The following is a 14,287-nucleotide window of genomic DNA, read 5'->3' as shown; positions in this document are numbered from 1 at the left end:
TCGTATATTTTCCCTTCTTCACGGAAAACGATGTTCCACATAACCGTGAGGCATGTCAAGTTTTTTAGCCTCAGCTTTGAGGGGACCTTGAAGCTCGTCAGGGGGAACTATGCCGCTTGTCTTGACGAGTACTTCGAAGCTATTGACAGTTGCGGCTTGTCTAGCTTGGACGATGTCGTGACGGTGTTGTCCGTGGGTCCCTCCCATGAAGGATTCCGCCTCCACAAAGGTGAAGGAACCAACACAGGTGGGAGTTACCCTATTATTTGCTTACCCAAACGGCGCAGAAACGCACACCGCGATTTCTACAAGTACCTAACCCTAACTCTACAGATGCAGAAGCAAAAAATGAGAGTACCTTACCTCTTCTGTGAGAGAAGCACTCCATCCAGCAGTACCAAAGACAACGAAGTCTGCTTCTTCCACCATGACCGATCGGACGTGATAAACGATTGCATCCATTTCGTGATGAAAAAAAATTATAATGTTTTAAATAACACACAGCTGAGCGACGTTTTGAAGTATAAAGTGGTGGTGGATGTGCAAGGGCAGGTGTGCAACCAGTTGGAGCGATCCCAGTATGACGATGCGGAGTCCCCCTTTTTTCAGAGCAATTGCTACAGCATAGAACCCGACATAGTATCCTACCATATGGTTAAACTTTTTAAATATTTTAAAAAAATGAAGAGAATTATCACGCAGCCCCGAGATGTATTTCTCCTCTACTACCTAAGTTACTGCACCAACTTGTTCAAAAGGAACCTTTTCTCACAGAGCGAACTAGGAACCAATAATTTTTTAGCAAGACGGGTACTCTATTCTTTCCTACCTGGCGTTTTAAAATGGAAAAAAAAATCGAATGAAAATTCACTCATCCTGAAGAATAAAATTATTAATTATGTGCAACTCTTTAGGTTAATCCTTCATGGAAGGAGAAACACATTTTTGGGATCCGAGGGGGGGATATTCATCTCCATCTGTGACCCCTGCAGTAGGTACTCCTCTCATTTGGGCCAAAAAAAAAAGCTTTTCCAAAATTATCCTTCCCCAGGTGAAGCAAAATCGAATGACACCTCCATCTGGTGTGACTCTCAATTTCAATCATCATTGCCCCCTCGGAGGAACAAAAAAAGGCAACCTTTTGACGGTACGAAATGGGTGAATTTGGTGGACCTCTCTCAAAGCTATGCAAAAATTTCGAGGCGTTTACAGTACCCCCTTTCTAGTACAAATGAGCTCCTTTTGAATAAAATTATTTTTTTCAATTTGTCAAATGAAACAGTTATTAGTGACATATGGCAGGGGGGTAGGAACCCTTCACAGATGAGGGAGATCGGCGACCGAAGTGGAGAAAACGCTTCAAGGGGAGACAATCGGAAATGGAGAGGATCTCAGATGAGACGAACTTCCACAGTGACAACCCCGCTGCAGCGGATCGTCTACTCCATCATTCTGGACAATTTTATTAACAACAATAGGCAGTTCATTTTGATCAAAAATGCGAACCGTTTTCATGCCAACTTGGAGGAGAAAATTGAGAAGAAATTTTACAAAATGAGAAGCGGTATCAAAGTCACCACGAATGGTTCTTCGAATGGCGTCGCGAATGGCAGTGCCAGAGCCAGTGTGTGCTCGCTCCCCCTCGCGCCACCGCCTGCAGTACAAACCAAAAGAGGGAGGAGAAAAACAACAGAGAACCCCCCCTCCTCTGCACACACCGTGGAGACAGTAAGATACTTCGCACCAACAAGGTACTACAAAAAGTACACCGTCTTAGCATCTATGATTCACCAAGTGGATTCAGAGATAAACAATTTACCCTTTAGCATCCTACACAAAGAAGACCCAATCAAATCGACAGTCATCCTTGATATCCCAAGTGTGCGATCGCGAGAAAAAGCAGCAGAGGCGATAGACTCCATCGGTTCGATTTATTCTAAATTGTTTACAAATTTGAAACGCCTATTTTCTACTGTCCCTTTTGATGGGTACCTTATTACCTACCTGGAGAAGCGATTTGCTCAGATGTTCCCCAGGGAGAGGAACCTAAGAGAGGAACTTCTGTCCTTCATTCAGGATATTTTTGTCAAGTCCCAAATGGATGCTTCGAATGGGGGCGACGACGCAGAGGTGCACCTGCAAGGGGGGGAAAGCCACTCCGGGGAGGGAAACCTCGGCCAGAGAACCACAAGCGAAGGATACCCCGGTGGAAGCGACTCAAATGACGCCTCCCCACGGGAAGACGAATTTCTTTACCTCTCAACAGATGTGGACTCGTACAAAACCGATTCGATGTACCCCCTCCATTTGAAAAAAAACCAAACATATCGTGATCTTAAAAAATTTTTTAAAAAAAATCAAAGTCAACTAAACATAGCTATGGAAAACAAAGAGTCCTGTGAGCCTAACAGATGCACGTCCTTTTTGAAAGAATCAGAACATAGTCACAGTAATGCCACCATCATAAACGACTGTTACAGGATATTTTCCAACGTTCTTAGTAAGCTGAGTACCTGTTTGAGTCACTTTGAAGATAAGGGCCTCCATGGAGCACCGTTCTACAGGCGCCTATTCGAGTGGTATAGCAACCTCACCATGTACGACCCCTTTTTGCTCATTCATAATAGACACTACGAGTATGATGCAGCACTAATGGGGGGGTTAGCTGGAGAAAGTGCTTCTTGCATGGCGAGGGGAAAAGCCCCAAGCAAAATTAAGGGTGACCCAAATGGGCTTCTCTCCACCAGTGGTGTGATGAAAAAAGGGAAACGAAAAAACTCCAACACGTTGGGAAGACGATTACATGCAGAAGCGTGCATCTGCATCTACAACGACAACACCTTCTTCAACACGAACGATGCTGCGCTAACAGCGGAGGTGATCAAAAGTGACAAGTATGAAAAGTCCATGATAAATTACAACCTGAATAGAAATTGCCATTTTGAGTTTCGACCCAATGTAAACAGCTTCACACTGAGGTTAAAAAACGATTACATAAAAAAAAAAAATAAAACGTTATATCAGCAAGTGAAGAAGAAACAAATACATAAGGTAAGATACGTGCAGAATCTTGTTCGCACGGAGAGGTACACTTACTTTTTTTTTTCTTGTCTGGTTTACCCAATGAGTCACGTGCCCAGAATTATGTACCTTTTCTCCATAAGGTATTTCCCCTCCCTATTTGTAAAAACAGCGAATTATTTAAATTACCATAAGACAGACTACCACATGTTGCAATTCATGTCTACCTACGATGTCAGCATAATTAACGAGGTCTTCAAAAATACCAAAAAACAGAAAAACTCAGAAAATTTTTTTCATTTGTTACGCTTTAGGGGCTTCTACATTAATCCATTTTCCTTACTAGGCAGTATGTACTACTCAAAGGATATTAAATTTTTATGTTACAACTTCAAGTTGTCCTTATGTAGCTACTTTAACACACTTCACACTGTTCTGTCCGTGGAAAATATCAAAAGAGAGGCCAAGGGTGTTAGCCATGAACAGTCCAAACTGGGGTTGGACCCTAGTGAAGCAGGAGGAGAGCATATGCAGCAGCAGATCGGTCGGCACGGGGCGCATAGCAGTCTCGACGGAGCGCATATCAATCTAGACGAAGCGCATAGCAGTCTCGACGGAGCGCATATCAATTCAGACGAAGCGCTTATCAATCCAGACGGAGCTCGGATTGATCAGAACTCGTCAGGGATCGACCCTGATCTGTTTGGGTTGTATCAGAACGAATTTGAGGAAATCCAAAGCGTATTTGATGCCCCCCGGAAGGAGTCAGGAGAAATATACCCCCCAGAAGAGGAGGGAAGAAAAAGCGAAATGACGACTTCAAACATAAGAGGAAGAAAAAGAGGAGGAAAAAAAACAAAAAAAAAACTCTAACGATTCACATAATTCCATGACGGAGACTTACATCACAACGGGTATCAAATTTTCTGACGACGCGAAAAACAACATCGATGATAATAAAATAAATAAATTTTTTGAAAAAATCAATCGTAGGGACAGTGGTCCCTTTTTTAAGCGTAGCAGTGAAATCAGAAATATCTCCCTTATGGAGGACAAAATACGAAGTGGAGGTCAACCAAATCGGGAATTACAAGACATTTTTTTTTCAAGCGAAATGAATGAACTTTTGTCCAAAGAAAATATCAGTGATGACGATGAAGATAATGAGAGCGAGGGGCTCCTGCAACGTGCACGAAATTTTAACTACTTGCCTATCACGCCTAATGTCCTTGCGCTGCGGCCATTCGAACGGGGGACAAAGAAACGAAAGATAAGGAAACAAGAGCTTCCTGCGGAGGAGATGTTGGAAAGTGGAGCATCACATATGAGTGGACCTTTGGCTAACCTTCCGCCATATCGTTCCTACAGCGACCAGCTTGTGTATATCGAAAAGGAGGAAGATCCCAAGATGCAATACTACCTGTTTAGAGATGACGAAACGGATGTGCTTTCAGTCCTTGAAAAGGGGAAAAAGGGTGCTCGGCAAGCGGCAGGGTCTGGCCACTCCAGCGCAAAAAGGGGCGCACACAAGGGGGAAGCGGAAGGACAGGAAGGAGCAGAAGGGGCGGAAATGGCAAACATGGCTGAAGTGACAAACAGGGCTGAAGTGACAAACGTGGCTGAAGTGACAAACATGGCTGAAGTGGCGGGGAGAGCAGACGGCAGGCGCACGCGGAACATCCCCCCACCGAATGACAGAGATGCGAACAACGACTGCGTGAGTGAGCAGCAGTTTCAGATGTATGACCTGTGCGTGGAGCGGGTCGAGCGGGACAGCCAAAGTGACCTGTACGGAGGTTCCCACGTGGAGAGCAGTGCCGCGAGTCGCAGTTGGAGCCACAACCTCAGCATCGGCGCGAGTCATAGTGCAAGTTGGAACGAGAGTCGAACTGCGAGCTTCTTTAGTACGAGCCACAACCCGAGTGCGAACCACATGAGCGTGAAGCGTAGGAGGGGGCGCCCCAAGAAGGTCCTCCACAAGGTTGGCAACGTTGGAATGGTTGGCAAGGTTCGCAACGTTGGCAAGGTTGGAAAAGTAGGCAAAGCTGGCAGAGCTGGAGGCAAAGGGGGTAGTCACTCCAAACGCGGAAGTCACTCCAAACCCGGAAGTCACTCCAAACCGGGAAGTCGCTCCAAACGCGGAAGTCGCTCCAAAGAGAGCATGCCCTCCAAGGGAGTCGAGCGTATATATAACAACTGCCTCCGCGAACAGCTGGACACGGAAATGGCGCAGCCTTTTTCAACACCCTCAGAAACAATAAACCTATACAATATTATTCTAAAATCGCTGAATAACGAAATACTTTTAAAAAATGATTCCATTACGTATGAGAAGTATATAAAAAAAACCCCGTTAGAATTTAATTACATCGTGTACAAAGAATTTTCAATACACACAAACTACTACTGGGAGCCCTATGACAAAAGTGTGTTGAACGAATTTGTCGACTTTTTTTACACGGACAAATTTAGGGATCATTATTTGGCAGGTGCAGGAGTGGAGAAGTCGGCGGGAAAAGAAGTAGGTGTGTTGGACCGGGGAAAGGAAGTAGGTGTGCTGAGCCAGGGAAAGGAAGTAGGCGTGCTGAGCCAGGGAAAGGAAGTAGATATGCTTCTGCACAGAGGCGATACAGCTGGACTCGACTCCGGTGGAGGTGACCCCCTTTTTGTGACGCACAAGGAGGGCAGTGAAAGCAGATCTCAGACGGACGAATTTTTTTGCCTGAATGATGAGCTTTTTTCGGCTGCCGGGGGCGATGCGCCTTCGTCTGCGGAACGGGGTGGAAGTGAACGCGCCCCCGAAGGTGATCCACAGAGTGACCCCCAAAGTGATTTCGAACGTGACAGCCAAAGTGATCGCCAATTCGATCAGGAACGTGACGACCAAATCGATCAGCAAAGTGACCTCCAAACCGATCATCAACGTGACCTCCAAACCGATCAGCAACGTGACCTCCAAACCGATCAGCAACGTGACCGCCAATTCGATCAGCAACGTGACCGCCAATTCGATCAGCAACGTGACCGCCAATTCGATCAGCAAAGTGACCGCCAATTCGATCAGCAACGTAGCAGTGGAAGCACCCCCCACGAAGAAGATAACATAAGGAGCATGTTGAACCCATTTTGGGAGGACGAAAATCTGTTGGACAATATACAAAGTGAACGAAAGTATACGCACATGGAAGAAACGAATGACACACACAGTAACCATGAAGAAAGTACCACATCTCCATTCTCCGACTACTATGACAGCAATGCAGAGAGTGAAGAAAAAGATTTTCATCAGGATTCCTACACCGTGTGCTCATTTTATCTTCATAAACCAGTGTATGTTTTCGATGAGCAGAGTGAGATTAACCAATTGGAAAGGGAAAAATATCAAAATAAAAATAGGGACATAAAAAATGACAGTTCTTCATCCGCAGGTGATCTGCAAACCATAGATGACTTATTTTTCCCCCTCAACAAAGATGATGTACTTTTAAAGTATATCACGAAAAGTGACAGGAAACTTAAAAAGGTATACAAAAAATTGATAAAAAAAATGGAATACGACAAAAATGCGAAGCGGAAATCTTACGCGATTTATGACAAGACAAATAACTTCCTTTTGTATGATTATAAATGCTCCTTGTATAAAAATATTTGGGGAAATTTTACAAAAAAATATGTAAAAAAAAAAAAATATTCACATGAAGAGAGTTTTTAACGGAAATAATTTCATCATCAATACTATTTGCAATGATATTTATCCCTACGATCGGGAGGTCAGAAAAGCTGTGCAAATTTATAAGAGAAAAAAATTGTTCATAAAAAATGCTAAGGAGAGACATATCTCGAGCAAGTATAGCCATTCCTTTCCCTGGGTTGGGGACAACATGCTCGTCTGCCCCAACGACGTGGATTTATTCATCATGGTAAAGCGGATCGACCATTCGTGTTGTATCACCTCAGCTGTGGCCATCCGGATCGACCATTCGTGTTATGTCACCTCAGCTGTGGCCATCTCGATATGCACGTAGTACATACACCACTGCTTGGCACGCAGGCGTCCCCAATAATGCTCCCCATTTCATATCCCCATCCCAATTCATATCCCTACCCCGCACCCCTTTCCCGTGCAGGCTGGATACAACTCCGTCCTGACGCACCAAAATACGTCCTACTTAAAAAATTTTAATTACCACTCGGCAAATGCGTTTATCCCTTTATATTATAAAGCTTTGTCAAGGAACTTAGGTTCGGCTTGGAGAGAGAAAAAAAAAGAAAAAAAAAGCAAAAAAAGAAAAAAAGCAAAAAAAGAAAAAAAAAGAAAAAAGGACGGCATGCAGACAATGTACGCCGTGCGGGTGGCAAAGGAATGGCGCGCAGGTTGCGCCGCCGCCTTGTCCCACGCCACGCAGCAAGCAGGGTTTTAAAATGAGAGAAAAGTGAATGAGCGTGCAAATGATATGTGTGCGAACAAAAAGGTGCACACTTGCACACGTAATAATGACATGAACGCAACCGCCGATGCAGTTGCACACTTGCGGATACCTTCACCGCTCCCCCATCGCACACTTCCCCTTCTGCAGACCACCTCAGCACAATGATGTGCCTGTTCATCAAGGCCTTCAGCTCCTACATGGGATGCCCATGCAACGACTTAATTATGGTAAGGACATTCCCACTTGGCATTTTTGCCATTTCGCCCCTTCGCCATTTCTCCGTTTCTCTTTTTTTTTTGCCATCGTTTTTAAAAAAAATGCGACAATTTGGGGCGTTGCAAATGGTTCTTATCTCTGTTTATGCACACTGGGCCTTTTTTTCCACGACTATGCTTCCAACACTGATGCGTGAATCCCTTCCCCTTACAACGTCTCCATTTTACAGGCTTGCAAAGAAGTAGAATGCATATGCTTTCAGTTCTGTTGGTAGACTGCAGTCATCCTCGAGTCGCACTTTTTTTTTTTTTTTGCCCATTTTGAACACACCTATCATGTGAAAGCCTTCAACCTTGACAAATCTCTTTACCTCCTTTGCAACCTCCTAAAAGTCTACACTCCGAAAAACGTGGCCTCTTTTCATCATCTCACGCGAGCTTGAAAAATTGAGAGGGCGTTATGATATTCTTTACCTTTTTAATTATGTAAAAGGGAAGCCAGGCGAACAGCACGATTAGAATCACCTTGTACCAAAACATAACGGACATAATTTGCATGATGTCGAAGTAGTTCCTCAGGATGAACATCGAAAAGATGTACACGATGAAGGAGCAAATGTTGGCCGATATCATCAGCGGGTGCCTGCACGGGGGGGGTGAGCGGTTGGGTTGGTTCTCATGTGGAGGGGCACACGCGAGCACAATCGAGCACAAGCGAGCACAATCGAGCACAATCGAGCACAAGCACGTATAAGTAGGCAGAAGTAGGCATGAGTAGGCACATGCACGTATAAGTAGGCACACGCCCAGGCACGCATGGCGGCCCTTACCAGGACTCCACCTCCAAGTGAATGTTCATAATCTCCAAAACGATGAGAGACGAAAAGGAGATGTTAATGAGATTGTTGTAGTTGTCGTTGAACAGCTTCAGCGCCCCGAGCATGACCACGGTTCCCTGCGGGTGGAAGGAGGTGAAGAGAAGCGATGAAGAGAAGCGATGAAGAGAAGCGATGAAGACCGCGATGAAGACCAGCGATGAAGACCACGATGCAGAAGCGCCATGGGGGTTGGCGCGCCCCCCTAAGAATGGCACATCCACGTGGAAGCGGTTCTCCGTTTCCGCTTTGTGCCCTCGCGGCGTGCCCAGCTGGGCACTATACACCTTTCCACCTGCACACATCCACTCGCTGCCCGACACCCCTCGGGAAGTACCTGAAAAATGGAGATCCACACGATGATGAAGAAGGATTTCAAATCCAGCTTCCGCTTGTGCTTCTTATTTTTGTATATCTCCGGGTAGAGGTATATCAAATTTTTTTTTATCTTCACGTCCAACAGCAGCGACAGGAATGGCGCCGTGGTGTAGTACGTGGTGTAGCCAATTTGCAGCCATCCCTGCGGGGGGGGAATGTGATCGAAAAATATGATCGAAAAATGTGATCGAAAAATGCGATAGAAAAATGCGATAAAAAATTGCCATGGGGGTGAAAGACTCCCCAGCAAGTAAACTCACCTGAAAAATCGACACCGGTATGCTGAAAAAGATGTAGCTGTAGATAAACTGCAAATAGGTGAGGACGAACCCCCTATGAATGAGGAAAGAGCAGAGGGATGAGGTCTGCAAAAAGGTGTTGTTCCCATAGTACAGAATAAGCTTCTTTATGTTTTTAAATTTCGAAACTATGATGTCACTGTCGTGCACAACTTGCTTTCCTTCCTTTCCTAAAACACCAATGCCAATATCCGCTGACTGGATCATGGCCACGTCATTTCCTCCATCCCCGATGCAAAGGATTTTCTTCCTCTTAATGGTTTTGATCAGCACGGCGATTTCTTTCTTCTCGATGGGGCTGCACCTGCAGCAGACCTAGGGGGGGAGAAATGGGCGTGATAAATGGGTGTGATAAATGGGTGTGATAAATGGGTGTGATAAATGGGCGTGATAAATGGGCGTGATAAATGGGCGTGATAAATGGGCATGATAAATACGCGTGATAAATGGGCATGATAAATACGCGTGATAAATGCGCGTGATAAATGCGCGTGATAAATGCGCGTGAGAAAAAATACAAGCAGTGGAGTGGGAAGAGCGCACAAATCAATCGGTGTCATAGCGACACGCTATGGGTTATATAGCCTACCACTGCCCTCGCATTCGCCGCAAAATCGACGAACGCATTAGGGATGTACTTGATGCAGTTCTGAATGATAATGTTGTCAAAGAAAAGGACATACGAATCGATGTTACTTAGGATGGAGTTAAAGTCTCTTATGAGGTTTGACGTACTCTTAATATTTTCGTGCCTGAAAATGTATATGTTGTGCTTCTTCTTCTTAATGTTGGCGTTTTTGCAGATGCAAATGGCTGTTTCGATTTTGTCTCCGGTCAGCACCCACACTTTGATGCCGCTGTTGTACAGCATCTCGATGGTCTTCCCGACGCCCTGCAAGAGTGTGTAAGTGGGTATGCACGCATGTGTGCACGTATGTATGCACGTATGTGTGCACTTATGTATACACTTATGTATGCACTTATGTATACACTTATGTATGCACTTATGTATACACTTATGTATGCGTGTGCGTGGAGGGGGATAACGAATGGGGAAAATAAAATGAAGTGAACAGAGCATTAGAGTGGTAACATACGCGAGCGACAACCTTGACAGCCGCCCCAGGCACGCACCCCCCCGCATCGCCGCACTCAGCTCACCTCCTGCAACTTGTCCTCCACGCCAGTTATGGCCAGAACCTTAATGTTCTTCTCGACGTAGTCCAAAATATTCTCCAGCTGCCCCTTCACGTCCTTATTCTTATTGTATAAATTGGAGAACGTGTGGAAAAACTGCTCCTCTATGTTTAAAAACCCATGCACCAGGACACGCAGACCCAAGTTCGACAGATGATCACTCTCCTCATAAATAAAAGTCTTATACTTCTCATGACACTTCTTTATTAAAATATTATCCGCTCCTTTAATGAAGAAGTAGATATTCCTGTTCTTCACATTTCGTACGAAAATACTCATTCGCTTTGTCTCAGAAGAGAAGGGAATGTGCAGTAAAATATCGTACTCCATGACAAGGTTCTTATATTTTATTTCTATCCTGCTGGCAGTTTTCTTCCTCAAAATGAACCCACAATTGGTAGCATATTTTAGGAAGGCCAACTCGTCTGGAGAGGAACATTGATAACTGACATCCGAGTGGGAAAAGGTCTCCGAATCTTCGGAGCTGTTAGACTCGAGATTTTTTTTGTCATAAGAAAAGGCTGTGCTGGTAGTATTCATATGTTTCTCTTTCTTCATTTTATTTTCCTTTTTACTTTTTCGATTCACTTTTAATATGTAGTAGAAGTTTTTCTGCGAGTCTTTTTCTTTTTGCTCCTTTTTTTTCTTTTCCTTGTCCTTTTCTTTGCTGCCTCCCTTAGCACCACCGCTGCCACTGCCGTTGGAAGCTCCCCCGTTGGAAGCTCCCCCGTTGGAAGCTCCCCCGTTAGTAGTTCCCCCGTTAGTAGTTCCCCCGTTGGAAGCTCCCCCGTTGGACACTCCTCCGTTAGCACTTCCCCCGTTAGGAGCTCCCTCTTTGCTGCTCTCCTTGGCCAGAGTCCTAATATTGTTGCATATAAGGAAGGACAAAAAGGTCTGGAACACTCGGTGCTTCTTCAAATATTCAACATCCTCCACATTATCATTGTAATAATCTAAGGGATCCGATTTGTACTTCAAAAATTCGTCTACCATTTGTTCCACTTTTTTCTTCTTCTCCATGTGCACCGAATTTTTTTTATGAAGCTCGTTCCTCCTCTGACCCAACCCTCCCCCAGACATATTCGTACTCAAAGCTAAGCTATTCTGCTTGAACGATTTCATGTTCATATTTCGGTAGCTATTTTGAGAAAACCCAGATTTGGACCCTGTAGAATGTTCATTAAAATTTCCATAATCAAAATTATCATAATCAAAATTCTCTTCATCAAAATTATCTTCATCATGATGTAGCATGTTGATACGATCCATTGGGTTGGCTGTTTTGCTGAGTTGTCTCAAAGTGGAGAGTTCATTTTTATTTCTTCCACTTTCCATGTCGTAATTAAAGGAGATGTAGTTTCCATTTTTGTTTCCACTAGTCTTATTCCTTCGATCGTTTTTGGAGTAATTGGATCCTAAGTACATAGATGACGCATCCACATCTTCGTTTAAATCATCCATTTCGTAGGCCAGCATATGCTTGTTGAAATTCCCTTTCCCTTTATTTTCCATACTTCCCTGTAGCATATTATTCTTTTCATTTTCACAATGAATAACGTCCAACCCGATATGTATCACTTTTAGAACCATTACATTTTCTGTTAGTGTTCCTGTCTTATCTGTGAAAATATAATCCACATCTCCAAAATTTTCTATAATTGCGCTGTTCTTTATGATCGTCGTTTCGATTTCCTTGTCCTTCTGAATCACCAACGTGTAGTAAATTTTGGCGATATTCAAATTAACGCTTAAAGATATAGGGATGACAGATGAGAAGAGCAAAATGAAACGGATAAAATTCAAGTACCACAAATTATTCAACTTAACGGAACACATATACATGGAGAATAACGCCAGAATGAGAAACAAAAATAACGTTATCATATTTAATTTCTTGTCTATCATTCCTCTTTTTATTTTGCTAATTTGTGTACTCATGTTTACTCTCGTATCACTTCCGGTGTAGATCACCAAGCAGAGCACATCTGAACTCGTAATCACCGAGTTGAACAAAATAAAGTTGTCATAACTTAATTTTTTTCTATAACTGACATTGTAAAAATTGAAATTATCTTCATTATTGAATACACTACACATGCTCGTTTCGCCAACATAATTTCCACCGCTTTTTCCGCCATTTTTTGAGGAGTTGTACTTTTCAATGACTCCTCTGTTTCGATTCGGCACAGCACCACCTGATCCTGCACCCCCTACTGCTACAACTCCTTCTCCAACTGCTCCCTTTTCCACGTCGATAAATTTCACCATATCTTTGTTCACCTTTTTTTCCTTCTTGTTATTGCTGTACATGTAGCTTGTGTCCTTTCCCGCCAAATTTACATAGCCCTTATGGTGGACATTTTTTTCATCGTCATTGGCTAAGTTCTCCAGTTCGAGTTCGTTCCGACGTTCATCCTCCCCGTGGTCATCCTCCTCATAATCGTCATCGTCCTCTTCGTCGTCATCCTCGTCGTCATCTTCGTCGCCTTCCTCATCGTCATCTTCCTCTTCTTCCTCCTCTTCCTCCTCCTCCCCGTATGTCGGCGCACCGGGTTCGCCCCCTCTGGTCACTCCACCTCGGCCGCCTCTCTCCAAGTCGATCTCCCCATCCCTAATCATGTCGAACGAGTAGTTCATCAACTGATGATCGTTCAACCCGAGGGTGTTGTTGTTTTCCTCCTTCTGGAAGTCGCCATACGGGTTATACTTAAATATGACGAAGGACCCCTCAATTTTATAAATGTCATTTTTGGGCTGCTCGAGAATGAACAAAATGTCTATGGTGAAGAAATCTTTCAACTTCTTCAAATTTTGGAAGATGCTAATTGGGTACTTAATTTTCCAGTCAGTTTCTCCATCAATTTTGTCCGTTTTGACATATGTATAATTGGCTGTTTCGTTCGATGCACCTGCGTCTTGGTTTTTACTATTTTTATTTTTTACTTTTATTTTTTTTTTTTTTTTTTTCTCTTCTTCTTCATTTTCTTTTCAAAATGGTCCAATTCGCCTGAACTGTTCATATCATTTTTATGACCACTTTTCTCTGACTTGTCTTTTAAAAGATATTTTTTTTCTTTCCCTCCGTTAAGCGATTTTTCATTTTCACTAAAGAGTAGATTATTGCTCGTTTCGCTCAAGTTGTTGTTCGATTCGTTATATCGATCATCAATCAGTTCGTTATCAATATTTTTATTAAAATGGTAGTAGCTTTTGTTAATTTTGTTATACACATTGGAATTTTTATTCAATTTTATGTTTCCGAAAAATTTCTTCTCCTCCACTTTAAAAGTATATTCTTCATTTTTATTTAAATTACGTAACAAAATACAGTCTGCTGGGGCTCTCTGCTTCGATTTTATCAAAATTATATCTCCTACTTTTATATCTTTGGAATATATTTTTTCGAAATTTCCGTTTTCCAAAAGGGTGTAATAAATTTCATTGTTATTCTCAAGGTCCTTTATAAACCGCTTCAAATCATCAACCACTTCGTTGATTAAACTTACAAAGATAATAAAAATTAATGGAGCCACAAAGGTGAACACATACCCTGTGTTGAATATCGGGATGACTTGTAGCAAAGAAACACACAAATAAAATAAATTCAAAAAATCCGCGAACTGGTAAAATAAAAAGAGAGGAATAAATGTGATCACTGTGTACTTTGTGCTCCTAATTTTATTATCACAGAAAAATTTTGGACTCGTCCTTCCGTGTATATTTACAAACCTTTCTCGCTTTTTATTTTTCTTGTTATAAAAATGGCTGAATATTTTGTAGAATGTGTACGAAAAAAAGTATTTTATTCTCCCCACCTTTTTGCTCAGAACGAACCGCAGCCTCCTTAGCTCCTCATCGTCCACCATCTTGCC

General features: G+C 43.1%; 2 protein-coding genes across 2 annotated transcripts; one reads left to right on the top strand and one right to left on the bottom strand.

Annotated features, from left to right (window-relative positions):
• Positions 1-3,910: 3,910 nt before the first annotated feature.
• PCYB_144920 (hypothetical protein) lies at positions 3,911-8,237 on the top strand (the record flags this gene model as incomplete). The annotated part of the gene is made up of 4 exons (XM_004224963.1): positions 3,911-6,694; positions 7,149-7,263; positions 7,599-7,678; positions 8,160-8,237. 4 exons carry the CDS (start codon positions 3,911-3,913, stop codon positions 8,235-8,237), a joined length of 3,057 nt encoding a protein of 1,018 aa, XP_004225011.1.
• Positions 8,238-10,370: 2,133 nt separating this feature from the next.
• PCYB_144910 (phospholipid-transporting ATPase) lies at positions 10,371-14,281 on the bottom strand (the record flags this gene model as incomplete). The annotated part of the gene is made up of 2 exons (XM_004224962.1): positions 10,371-13,324; positions 13,429-14,281. The coding sequence occupies 2 exons, from the start codon at positions 14,279-14,281 to the stop codon at positions 10,371-10,373; spliced, it is 3,807 nt and encodes a 1,268-aa protein (XP_004225010.1).
• Positions 14,282-14,287: the final 6 nt, after the last annotated feature.

Source organism: Plasmodium cynomolgi, chromosome 14 (assembly GCF_000321355.1).
Source record: "Plasmodium cynomolgi strain B DNA, chromosome 14, whole genome shotgun sequence".
Taxonomy (NCBI): Eukaryota; Apicomplexa; class Aconoidasida; order Haemosporida; family Plasmodiidae; genus Plasmodium; species Plasmodium cynomolgi.
Note: the sequence above shows the minus strand (reverse complement) of the source record. Positions and strands in the feature narration are given on the sequence as shown.